The following is an 11086-nucleotide window of genomic DNA, read 5'->3' on the forward strand; positions in this document are numbered from 1 at the left end:
GCCTATCTCAGAGTAAACTCATATTCACCACCTTCACCCCTGTTTCCCAATGGTGTCCACCTATCACTGAGGTTGGAAATGTTCCCCGTCTAGGCTCAGTCTGAAGCCGGGGCTCCTGTTCCAGCAATGGCTCTGGCAGTTTTGGGGGCGTGTTCATGCGTTGGCCCTGGGAGTGAGGATGAGGCGGTGGCTAGGCCACGGTTTCCACGGTGATTCATACACGCCACATCCGGTCACCGGGAGCCAGCTGACGTCACACCCGCAAGCCGTAGTCTGGTTGATTTTCTCCTTCCCCCGCCTACTGAGCGTCAGCTTCAGCTCCCCGCCTTCTGTGTCCCACTGCAGGTCCGGCATTGGTGTCCAATTGTCACTTTCCGTTCCCATTAGCTATGGTCGACCTGAGGCGCAACTGTCGGCAGTGAAAATCCCTGGAAATGTCCCCCAGCAAAGACGAGGAGAGCGCGGAGTCGCCCAGTGAAGTGGAGGAGATGGAAATGGACGGAGAAACCGTTAGGTTTGTGCGGGAGGCCCGAGTAGCCCGAGTGGGATTTAATTAAACTGGAGCCTGATTACGGAGCTTTAACCCGGGAGTTGTTGCGCCTCCTCAAACAATCCATGACCCTTCCGTCCTTGCAAATCATGAACTGTCTTCCCGGTTCGCCAACCACCCCCCCCCGATCTCTCTTCTTTCCCCCCCCCCGATCTCTCTTCTCCCCCCCCCCAGTCCCAATCTCTCTTCTTTCCCCCCGATCTCTCTTCTTTCCCCCCCCCCGATCTCTCTTCTTCCCCCCCCCGATCTCTCTTCTTTTCCCACCCGATCTCTCTTCTTTCCCCCCGATCTCTCTTCTTCCCCCCCCCCCCCCGATCTCTCTTCTTTTCCCACCCGATCTCTCTTCTTTCCCCCCCCCCCCCCGATCTCTCTTCTTTTCCCCCGACCTCTCTTCTTCCCCTCCGATCTCTCTTCTTTTCCCCCGACCTCTCTTCCCACCCCCCCCCCCCCCCCCCGACCTCTCCTCCCCAAATCTCTCTTCTCCCCTTCCCCGGTCTCTCTTCTTCCCCCCCGATCTCTCTTCTCCCCCCTCCCCGGTCTCTCTTCTTCCCCCCCGATCTCTCTTCTCCCCCCTCCCCGATCTCTCTTCTTTCCCCCCCCGATCTCTCTTCTCCCCCCCATGATCTCTCTTCTCCCCCCTCCCCGATCTCTCTTCTTCCCCCCCGATCTCTCTTCTTCCCCCCCGATCTCTCTTCTTCCCCTCCGATCTCTCTTCTTCCCCCCCGATCTCTCTACTTCCCCCCCCGATCTCTCTACTTCCCCCCCCGATCTCTCTTCTCCCCCCCCCGATCTCTCTTCTCCCCCCCCATCTCTCTTCTTCCACCCCCCCCGATCTCTCTTCTTCCCCCCCCGATCTCTCTTCTTCCCCCCCCATCTCTCTTCTTTCCCCCCCGATCTCTCTTCTTTCCCCCCCGATCTCTCTTCTTTCCCCCCGATCTCTCTTCTTTCCCCCCGATCTCTCTTCTTTCCCCCCGATCTCTCTTCTTTCCCCCCGATCTCTCTCCTTTCCCCCCGATCTCTCTCCTTTGCCCCCGATCTCTCTTCTTTGCCCCCGATCTCTCTTCTTTGCCCCCGATCTCTCTTCTTTGCCCCCGATCTCTCTTCTTTGCCCCCGATCTCTCTTCTTTGCCCCCGATCTCTCTTCTTTGCTCCCGATCTCTCTTCTTTGCTCCCGATCTCTCTTCTTTCCCCCCGATCTCTCTTCTTCCCCTCCGATCTCTCTTTTTCCCCCCCCCGATCTCTCTTCTTTCCCCCGATCTCTCTTCTTTCCCCCCCAATCTCTCTTCTTTCCCCCCCGATCTCTCTTCTTTCCCCCCCGATCTCTCTTCTTTCCCCCCCGATCTCTCTTCTTTCCCCCCCGATCTCTCTTCTTTCCCCCCCGATCTCTCTTCTTTCCCCCCCGATCTCTCTTCTTTCCCCCCGATCTCTCTTCTTTCCCCCCGATCTCTCTTCTTTCCCCCCGATTTCTCTTCTTTGCCCCCGATCTCTCTTCTTTGCCCCCGATCTCTCTTCTTTGCCCCCGATCTCTCTTCTTTGCCCCCGATCTCTCTTCTTTGCCCCCGATCTCTCTTCTTTGCCCCCGATCTCTCTTCTTTGCCCCCGATCTCTCTTCTTTGCCCCCGATCTCTCTTCTTTGCCCCCGATCTCTCTTCTTTGCCCCCGATCTCTCTTCTTTCCCCCCGATCTCTCTTCTTTCCCCCCGATCTCTCTTCTTTCCCCCCGATCTCTCTTCTTTCCCCCCGATCTCTCTTCTTTGCCCCCGATCTCTCTTCTTTCCCCCCGATCTCTCTTCTTTCCCCCCGATCTCTCTTCTTTCCCCCCGATCTCTTTTCTTTTCCACCACCCCCGATCTCTCTTCTTTTCCACCACCCCCGATCTCTCTTCTTTTCCACCACCCCCGATCTCTCTTCTTTTCCACCACCCCCGATCTCTCTTCTTTTACCCCACACCCGATCTCTCTTCTTTTCCCCCACCCCCGATCTCTCTTCTTTCCACCCCCCGATCTCTCTTCTTTCCCCCCACCCCTGATCTCTCTTCTTCCCCCCCCCCACCCCCGATCTCTCTTCTCCCCCCGATCTCTCTTCTCCCCCTCCCCGGTCTCTTCTTCCCCCCCGATCTCTCTTCTTCACCCTCCGATCTCTCTTCCCCCCGCTGATTTCTCTTCTTTCCCGCCCCGATCTCTCTTCTTTCCCCCCACACCCCCCATCTCTCTTCTCCGCCCCCCCCGATCTCTCTTCCCCCCCCCGATCCCTCTTCTCCCCCCCTAGATCTCTCTTCTCCCCCCCAATCTCTCTTCTCCCCCCCGATCTCTCTTCTCCCCCCCGATCTCTCTTCTTCCCCCCCCGATCTCTCTTCTTCCCCCCCCGATCTCTCTTCTTCCCCCCCCGATCTCTCTTCCCCCCCGCTGATCTCTCTTCTTCCCCCCCCCGATCTCTCTTCTTTCCCCCCCGATCTCTCTTCCCCCCGCTGATCTCTCTTCTTCCCCTCCGATCTCTCTTCTTCCCCCCCGATCTCTCTTCTTCCCCCCCGATCTCTCTTCTTCCCCTCCGATCTCTCTTCTTCCCCCCCGATCTCTCTTCTTCCCCCCCGATCTCTCTACTTCCCCCCCGATCTCTCTACTTCCCCCCCGATCTCTCTTCTCCCCCCCCGATCTCTCTTCTTTCCCCCCGATCTCTCTTCTTCGCCCCCGATCTCTCTTCTTCGCCCCCGATCTCTCTTCTTCCCCCCCGATCTCTCTTCTTCCCCCCCGATCTCTCTTCTTCCCCCCCGATCTCTCTTCTTCCCCCCCGATCTCTCTTCTTCCCCCCCGATCTCTCTTCTTCCCCCCCGATCTCTCTTCTTCCCCCCCGATCTCTCTACTTCGCCCCCGATCTCTCTTCTTCCCCCCCGATCTCTCTTCTTCCCCCCCGATCTCTCTTCTTCCCCCCCGATCTCTCTTCTTCCCCCCCGATCTCTCTTCTTCCCCCCCGATCTCTCTTCTTCCCCCCCGATCTCTCTTCTACCCCCCTGATCTCTCTTCTTCCCCCCCGATCTCTCTTCTTCCCCCCCGATCTCTCTTCTTCCCCCCCCGATCTCTCTACTTCGCCCCCGATCTCTCTTCTTCCCCCCCGATCTCTCTTCTTCCCCCCCGATCTCTCTTCTTCCCCCCCGATCTCTCTTCTTCCCCCCCCGATCTCTCTTCTTCCCCCCCGATCTCTCTTCTTCCCCCCCGATCTCTCTTCTTCCCCCCCGATCTCTCTTCTTCCCCCCCGATCTCTCTTCTTCCCCCCCGATCTCTCTTCTACCCCCCTGATCTCTCTTCTTCCCCCCCGATCTCTCTTCTCCCCCCCCCCCGATCTGTCTTCTTCCCCCCCCCGATCTCTCTTGTCTCCCCCCCCCAATCTCTCTTCAGCCCCCGATCTCTCCTCTTCCCCCCCCCCCCCCCGATCTCTCTTCTCCCCACCCCCCGATCTCTCTTCTCCCCCCCCCGATCTCTCTGCTTCTCCCCCCCACACCAATCTCTCTACTCCCCCCGCCCCGATCTCTCTTCTCCCCCCGATCTCTCTTCTTTCCCCCCAATCTCTCTTCTTTCCCCCCGATCTCTCTTCTTTCCCCCCAATCTCTCTTCTTTCCCCCCGATCTCTCTTCTTTCCCCCCGATCTCTCTTCTTTCCCACCGATCTCTCTTCTCCTCCCCCCACCGATCTCTGTCTCTTCTTTCCACCCCCCATTCCCCTTCACGGGCTCCTCTTTCCCCCCCCACCCCGGCGCCATTTTCCAACCTCCCCCATACCTTTCTCTCTCCCCAATCCCCATACCTCTCTTTCTCTTCCCCCCCCTACCCTGCCGCTGCTCTTCCTTCCACACACCCCCATGCCCCTCCATCGTCTTTGCCCCAAAGTTCTTGAATGTGTTGACCCACGTCTGTTCCCATCTTTTCTGGAATGCCCTGCTTGAATCGCTCCAATCTGATTTCTGCCCCTGCCATGGTACTGAATCAGCTCTTATCTAAATGACGTTCTATGTGACTGTGGCAAAGCTTAACTCCTCACCTCATCCTTCCTGACCTCTCTGCTGCTTTTGACGTTGTAGCACAGTTCTTCACCATCACTCCTGTGCTCACTGACCTACATTGGGTCCTGGTCAAGCAGCATTTTGACTTTAAAATTCTCATCCTTGTTTTCAATTGTATTCTTCTCCAGCCCCATGACCCACTGATATATCTGTACTCCCATAATTCTGGACTTTTGAGCATCCCTGATTTTAATTGCTCTATGCTTGGTGGTCACACCTTCAGTTGCCTAGACTCTAAGCTCTGGAATACCCTCCTTACACCTCTCTGCCTCTCTACCTCGCTTTCCTCTTTTAATACACTCCTTAAAACCCACCCACTCTCTTTGACCAAGTTTTTGGTCGTCTGCCCTATTATCTCCTGCTCTGGCTTGATGCCATTTTTTTTTATAATGCTCAGATGAAGCACCTTGGGATGTTTAATTACATTAAAGATGTTGATGGTTACTCTGTCTCCTCACATTGGCGCCAATGGGAAGAATATCTCGCCCAGTTGTGTGAGAGCAGCATTCTTGAATGCTGCACATTCATGGCACCAAGAAGCTGATCGTAGCAACAGGAAGAGGCTATTCAGCCCTTCAACCAGCCTGCCTTTCAGTGTCTGATCTTGGGCAATTAAACTGGTTTTCTTAGTCAAAGAGGGCACAAAGATGACTGGTTTGGGAAATGACTCAGTGATGTTTTACCAGGGCCACATTCAAGGCACCTTGCTGTAGAGAGAGCTTACTGCACTGGTGCTGATCCCTGCCCTGGGAATGCTTGTTTAGCCTGATACAGATAGTGGCAATGAATTACCACCTTTTCAGTAGCATAAAAACAGCCTTCTGGTTCTCTCTCTGTGTGCTGGCTCTTGTTTTCAAACTCAATCTGACACCTCTCATCCTCCGTCTACTCATTGCTAGCTCTAATTTTTCTCTTTCCTCCCTGCCGCAAAAGTTCCACGGACCTCTCGGAGATCTTGAAGGAAGGAACAAAAGAGTCTCATGATCGAGCAGAGAACACTCAGTTTGTGAAGGAGTTCCTGAAAGGCAAGATTCGGCGAGAACTGTTTGAGGTAGGGCTGATCATGGTCTGTGCTATCTGTGTGTTCTAGCAGTCAGGTTATGAGGGCTTCCCTGCAGACTGGATGGGTAGCAACGCATGTGGATACAGAAGGGTCAACACTGGGACGTAATAGTTTTTATGCTACCAGGAACTGTTGTGGGGAGGGAGTGGGAGGATTGACCCATTGACCTGTGCAGGATTTGGGCACTTCATTGTATAGTTACATGAATATCGAATGTTCTGGAAGGACTCAGCTCAGCACATCACTGTTTAAATGGATCTGTTCATTGTCAAAGTGCCATTATGTGAAAGGGGCCTGCCACAGGGTGAGTGAGTTGCACAAGGTGGAAGAGTTCCCCAAGTTCCATCACTGCCGGTCACTCAGCCCCCAGCACTCAAGCCTGCTGCTGGCCACTCGTATGCCGTCACTAGGACCTGTCATTTAAATCCACTTGGAATGGGGATGAGTTGACATTGGTCCATGGGCTTTGTAAGATTTTCATCCTACTGTCCCCGTAGAATTGGCTCTTTAGAAATCCCTATTCCATTGAGTTGTCCTTTACTTAAACAGTTGGAACGTTTTCCTGGTTTCTTTGGCCTTGTTGGCCGAGTAACTAATAGCATCAGGCAGTGCTGCACACAGCTACATCTGAGGAGGCACCAGGCTTTATCTATGGCCTCTGAGCGAATATGTCCTTTGTGTTTAGATTCGATGTGACAACCAAGGCTGAAAAGCTATCGTTCTCACCTCTGAGTAGAAAGGATGTGCACTCATATCCCATGCTAGAACTTCACAGAAATCCAGACTGACACTCCAGTGAAGTGCTGTGAGAGCATTGAATTGTCGGGGGGCTGGTGCCGAGGGAGCGCTGCGGTGTCGGAGGGCTGGTGCCGAGGGAGCGCTGCGGTGTCGGAGGGCTGGTGCCGAGGGAGCGCTGCGGTGTCGGAGGGCTGGTGCCGAGGGAGCGCTGCGGTGTCGGAGGGCTGGTGCCGAGGGAGCGCTGCGGTGTCGGAGGGCTGGTGCCGAGGGAGCGCTGCGGTGTCGGAGGGCTGGTGCCGAGGGAGCGCTGCGGTGTCGGAGGGCTGGTGCCGAGGGAGCGCTGCGGTGTCGGAGGGCTGGTGCCGAGGGAGCGCTGCGCGTCGGATTTGCCATCTTTCAGTTGAGACGTTAAACTGAAGTTCAGTCTGCCTTCTCAGGTGGCTAATATTTATCTCCGAACCAGTGCCAGAAAAACAGGTTATCTGGTCATTACCACATTGCTGTTTGTTGGATCTTGCTGTACACAATTGGCTGCCTCGTTTCTGACATCGAAATAGTGACTACACTTGAAAAGTATTTGACCATAAAACACTCTGATGTCCTGAAACCATGTAAAGCACTAAAGAAATGCAATTTTTTACAATAAGTCCCTGTTTTAAGTCATTCTGCTTTAATGTCCCAGATATAATTGTACGTGCACTTTATCGGGATTTTTGTTTCGCACAGGCATCAGTGGCCCGATCTGGCACCATTTCTCCTGTTGCCACCTCCCTCCTGCCCGCCACCTCCCTCCCACTCGCCTCCAGGTTTTGGGAGAGGGAAGCGACAAGCGAGGGGGAACGGGAGAGGTACGCGGCAACAGGGAGGGTCAAAGAGCAGGAATTAAGTAGAAAGAGTTAGCACATTTGTTTTATATTTTTAAATTAATTTTATTGATTTACAAATATAGGAATGTGCAATATTTCAACTTTTAGGGTAAAATTTTTCCATGTTGTTTTTCTGACGAGATTGGTCCTACAGAACCTAACTATAGTTCTTACGTTTGCTGTAATGGGAAAATCAGATTTACTAGACGTTGTTTCATTTAAAATTGCACTTTTCAGGAATGAAATTACAATGTTAAGTGAAGAATTACTGTGTTTCTTAAGATACTGTGAATGTGGTGGCTGAGATATACTCATCAGAAGAGAGTGGTTATTGTGCAGCTGCAATTGCAAATATGTTTTGAATTTGTTGCACTTGGATAGGGACCACCTTTGGGGCTGATCAGCAGGGCAAGAGCTAGAAATCGGTCAAGGTGCCTGCTGCTTTTTTTGTTGGCCGGTGACCCCCATTGGAAAGGCCAAGAATAAGGACAGAGTCAAGTATTGCTTTCTTTTCTCCCTCTCTTATATTACTTGCCAATACTAGTCTTGCGCATGAACGGCCGCTTGGGTTGAGGTACTGGGGGATATCAGGCGACCCGGGGAGAAGAATAGTAGATCTGCAAAACTAACTGGGATTTGGTGCCATGAGCTGTTCCATCATTTCTGCTACCTTGTGTTACAGTTGAGCACGGTCGCCCTCTACTTCACCTACTCCGCCCTGGAGGAGGAGATGGATAAAAATGCAGAACACCCTGGCTTTGCTCCTCTTTACTTCCCGCTCGAACTGCACCGCAAGGATGCTCTAGCCCAGGACCTGGAGTACTTCTATGGAGCAGATTGGCAGGACCAGATCAAGTGTTCAGAGGCCACAGCAAGATATGTAGAGCGGATCCATCACATTGGGGAATATGAACCCGAGCTGCTGGCAGCACATGCCTACACCCGCTACATGGGCGATCTGTCAGGGGGTCAGGTGCTGAAGAAAGTGGCGCAGAGAGCCTTGCGCTTGCCCAGCACTGGAGAAGGCTTGCAATTCTACACCTTCGACAACATTTCCAACCCTGCTCGCTTCAAGCAGCTGTACCGATCACGGTTGAACACTCTGGAGACCAGCAGGGAGATCAGGGAGAGGATTGTGGAGGAGGCTAACCGAGCCTTTTGCTTCAACATGGAGGTGAATGTTTCTGAGGGGTGTTAATAAGGAGGAGTGTGATTCTGGCTCCCAAATTTAATGTGGCCTTGTTCTCCCTCAGCTGACGGGTTGTGTCATACGATGCAGCCAGTCAGGGAGCAGTAACATCCAGGATACTTCACTAAGTGAGGCTCTGATGAACCAGGCACTGCCATGTAATAACATGCAGAAAAACAGGAGCAGAAAATGGCAGAAACATTTTGGGTTGCATCCTTTTGTTGGAATACTCCCTGCTGCTTAAGTGTATTTTGCCACAAAATATTGCCCACTTTCTCCGCATATAGTTTTCTGCCATTTTCTGTCTTAATTATGATTTCTAGTGTTTTTTTTCTCTATATCCCTATTGCAGGAATTGAAACAGCTGGAGCCCATTGCCCCCGTTCTCACTGATGTACATGGGCCCCTGGTTAAGCAACACATGGTTTTTAAATTTTTTCCTTGTTTTCAAATCTCTCACAGCCTTGGCTCTCTCTATCTCTGTAACCTCCAGCAGCCCATAACCCTCAGATATCTGCACCACTCTAATTTTAGCCTCTTGAGCATCCCTGATTTTAATAGCTTCATCATTGGTGGCTGTGCCTTCAGTTGCCTTGGCCCAAAGCTCGAGAGTTCCCTCATTAATCCTCTCCACCTCTCTTTCTTTACTTCTTTAGGACACTGCTTATAACCAAGCTCTTTGATCAAACCTTTGGACACCTGTTGTAATGTATGCGGCTTGGTGCCGGTTTTTGTTTGATAATGCTCCTGTGATGTGCCCTGGAGCATTTTACCACATTAAAGCTGCTATATAAATATGCTGCTGAATGAACAGAATGTGGCTCCCCACATCTGTCTGTGAACAAGTTTCCAGTATGTCCTCTCAGACAACTGAACATTATTTCGAACAGTGAGGAGGCTCTCTCAGCCTTGTTGAGAACTGTATTGATGTTTACTGGTACTACTCGTGACTGAGAGAACGGGCAGCCACAGTTGTTACATTGAGTGAACCCACAATGCTTCTCTGCAGTTAAAATAAGCTCTGTCGGTTCCCAGCTTTGTTTCTAAAGGCCCCACCTGTCCAACTGCACATTTTGTATTGAAAGATTTTGCCATCTAATAACTAACCCACTTTAATCTTTGCTCTAATCACAAATTCCGCAGGTTTTTGAGGAATTAGATAAGTTTGGAAAAACCCTGGGGGAAGTGGTGCAGGCACCTGGAGTCCCGCTCCATGATGGGAAAGGAGATGCCCGGAAGTGCCCATTCTATGCTGAAAAAGGTACATGTGCTTGGCATGTGAGCACCATTCTGTGGGAAATGTAATTGGGGAGAATGGAGGTGATCCCGGACTGTGATTGGGGAATGATGGAGAGAATCCCAGACTCTGGTGGAGCAGAATGGTTCAGGGAACCCACAAATTAGCACAGCAATTAGGTGCAAAGTAGATGCTCCTGTGGATTATCACAGCACCTGAACACTGATGAACCTTTGTCACTCTCCAGCCTCTGGGAATGATTGGGCAGCTGAAGTCTAGCCTCCAATGGAAATGGGTCCCTCTGAGTTGGTCCAGTTTATACCAAGGGGTTGACTTGCTAACATCTGAACAAGCAACTGTCTGAGAACCCAAGCTGGTAGCAAACTGCTGGCACCAGTGGGTGACACAGCCTGCTGATGTTGGTGTGGACTTTTGCTGGTCTGTGTTTCTATGGTATGATGTACTTGGTGTATTTCACTGATGCCCCAGTACTATATACTGCAGGTCAATGTAATTAACCATGGCACATGACATTCTGCCTCTTGATTAATCCTTTGGCTGTTTTTCTCTTTCTCTCTCCAGGCAATGGTGAAATGGGGTGCCCGCTGCACTCTGTGGTGGCTGTGGTGCAGAGCTGTCCTTTCCAGCTGGTGCTAGCTGCTCTTCTGGCACTCACTGCTGGCTGGTATCTGCTGTGATGTTTACTGCCATAGACAGGGACTGTTCAACAAAGTGATGCAAACATCTCCCCATCGCAGCACCCCCACCCCGCACCTCCCCTCCCTACTCAAAGAAGTATTTGATCTGTGAGAATGGACACTGGACACCTACTTCAACTCTTGTCTCTTTGCAGTGTTTGGCCTTGGACACAGGCCCGTTAACTCTCAGCTCAATATTCTGCTGACTTTGTGTTTATTGTTCAGGTATGCACCACTCTATAACTAATGCCACTGAGTAAGGTGTAAATATAGGTGGTTGGGAATATGGAATCCCACCTGTGACTGCCTCCCTGAATTGTAGTGTCCTCACTGTCACTGCTGTAGCTGTTTTTGTACAAACTGATTTTCCAATTTATTTTGAAGGAGCACAACTGGTTACTGTAATTGATCAAAAATACTCAAGACACGTCCGAACATGTATCTAACCACAGTGACCTCACTTTGAGAGGATAAATTCCATGTCTCTAGTTCAACATTCACCTCCCTGTGGATCTAGGCCTTGCTGAAGACCCTGATTCATTTTCAAGGTGTTGCCTGGTTGGGATGCAATTAAATGTAACATTGTGTGAAATTACACTTTCTTTAATCAGTGATTGGACCTGAATACTTTCAGTAAGTTTGTTCTTTATCCAATGTATTTATGCTCTTGATTATTAAACGTTCTAACAAGTC

The 11086-nt window shown here is 51.6% G+C and overlaps 1 protein-coding gene across 1 annotated transcript; it reads left to right on the forward strand.

The window, feature by feature from the left end:
- The first annotated feature begins 220 nt into the window (after positions 1-220).
- Positions 221-11086, forward strand: hmox2b (heme oxygenase 2b). Its single transcript, XM_078558761.1, has 5 exons — positions 221-514; positions 5536-5653; positions 7952-8443; positions 9602-9719; positions 10278-11086. The coding sequence occupies exons 1-5, from the start codon at positions 435-437 to the stop codon at positions 10391-10393; spliced, it is 924 nt and encodes a 307-aa protein (XP_078414887.1). The 5' UTR covers positions 221-434; the 3' UTR covers positions 10394-11086.

The sequence above is a fragment of the Cetorhinus maximus genome, chromosome 15, assembly GCF_964194155.1.
Source record: "Cetorhinus maximus chromosome 15, sCetMax3.hap1.1, whole genome shotgun sequence".
Taxonomy (NCBI): domain Eukaryota; kingdom Metazoa; phylum Chordata; class Chondrichthyes; order Lamniformes; family Cetorhinidae; genus Cetorhinus; species Cetorhinus maximus.

What these genes read in the sequence shown, in the direction of transcription:
- hmox2b (XM_078558761.1), top strand. Translation starts at nt 435, where the DNA reads ATGTCCCCCAGCAAAGACGAGGAGAGCGCGGAGTCGCCCAGTGAAGTG. An exon ending in TTCGGCGAGAACTGTTTGAG is followed by an intron (nt 5,654 to 7,951) that starts GTAGGGCTGATC and finishes CTTGTGTTACAG; the next exon opens with TTGAGCACGGTCGCCCTCTA. An exon ending in CCCATTCTATGCTGAAAAAG is followed by an intron (nt 9,720 to 10,277) that starts GTACATGTGCTT and finishes TTCTCTCTCCAG; the next exon opens with GCAATGGTGAAATGGGGTGC.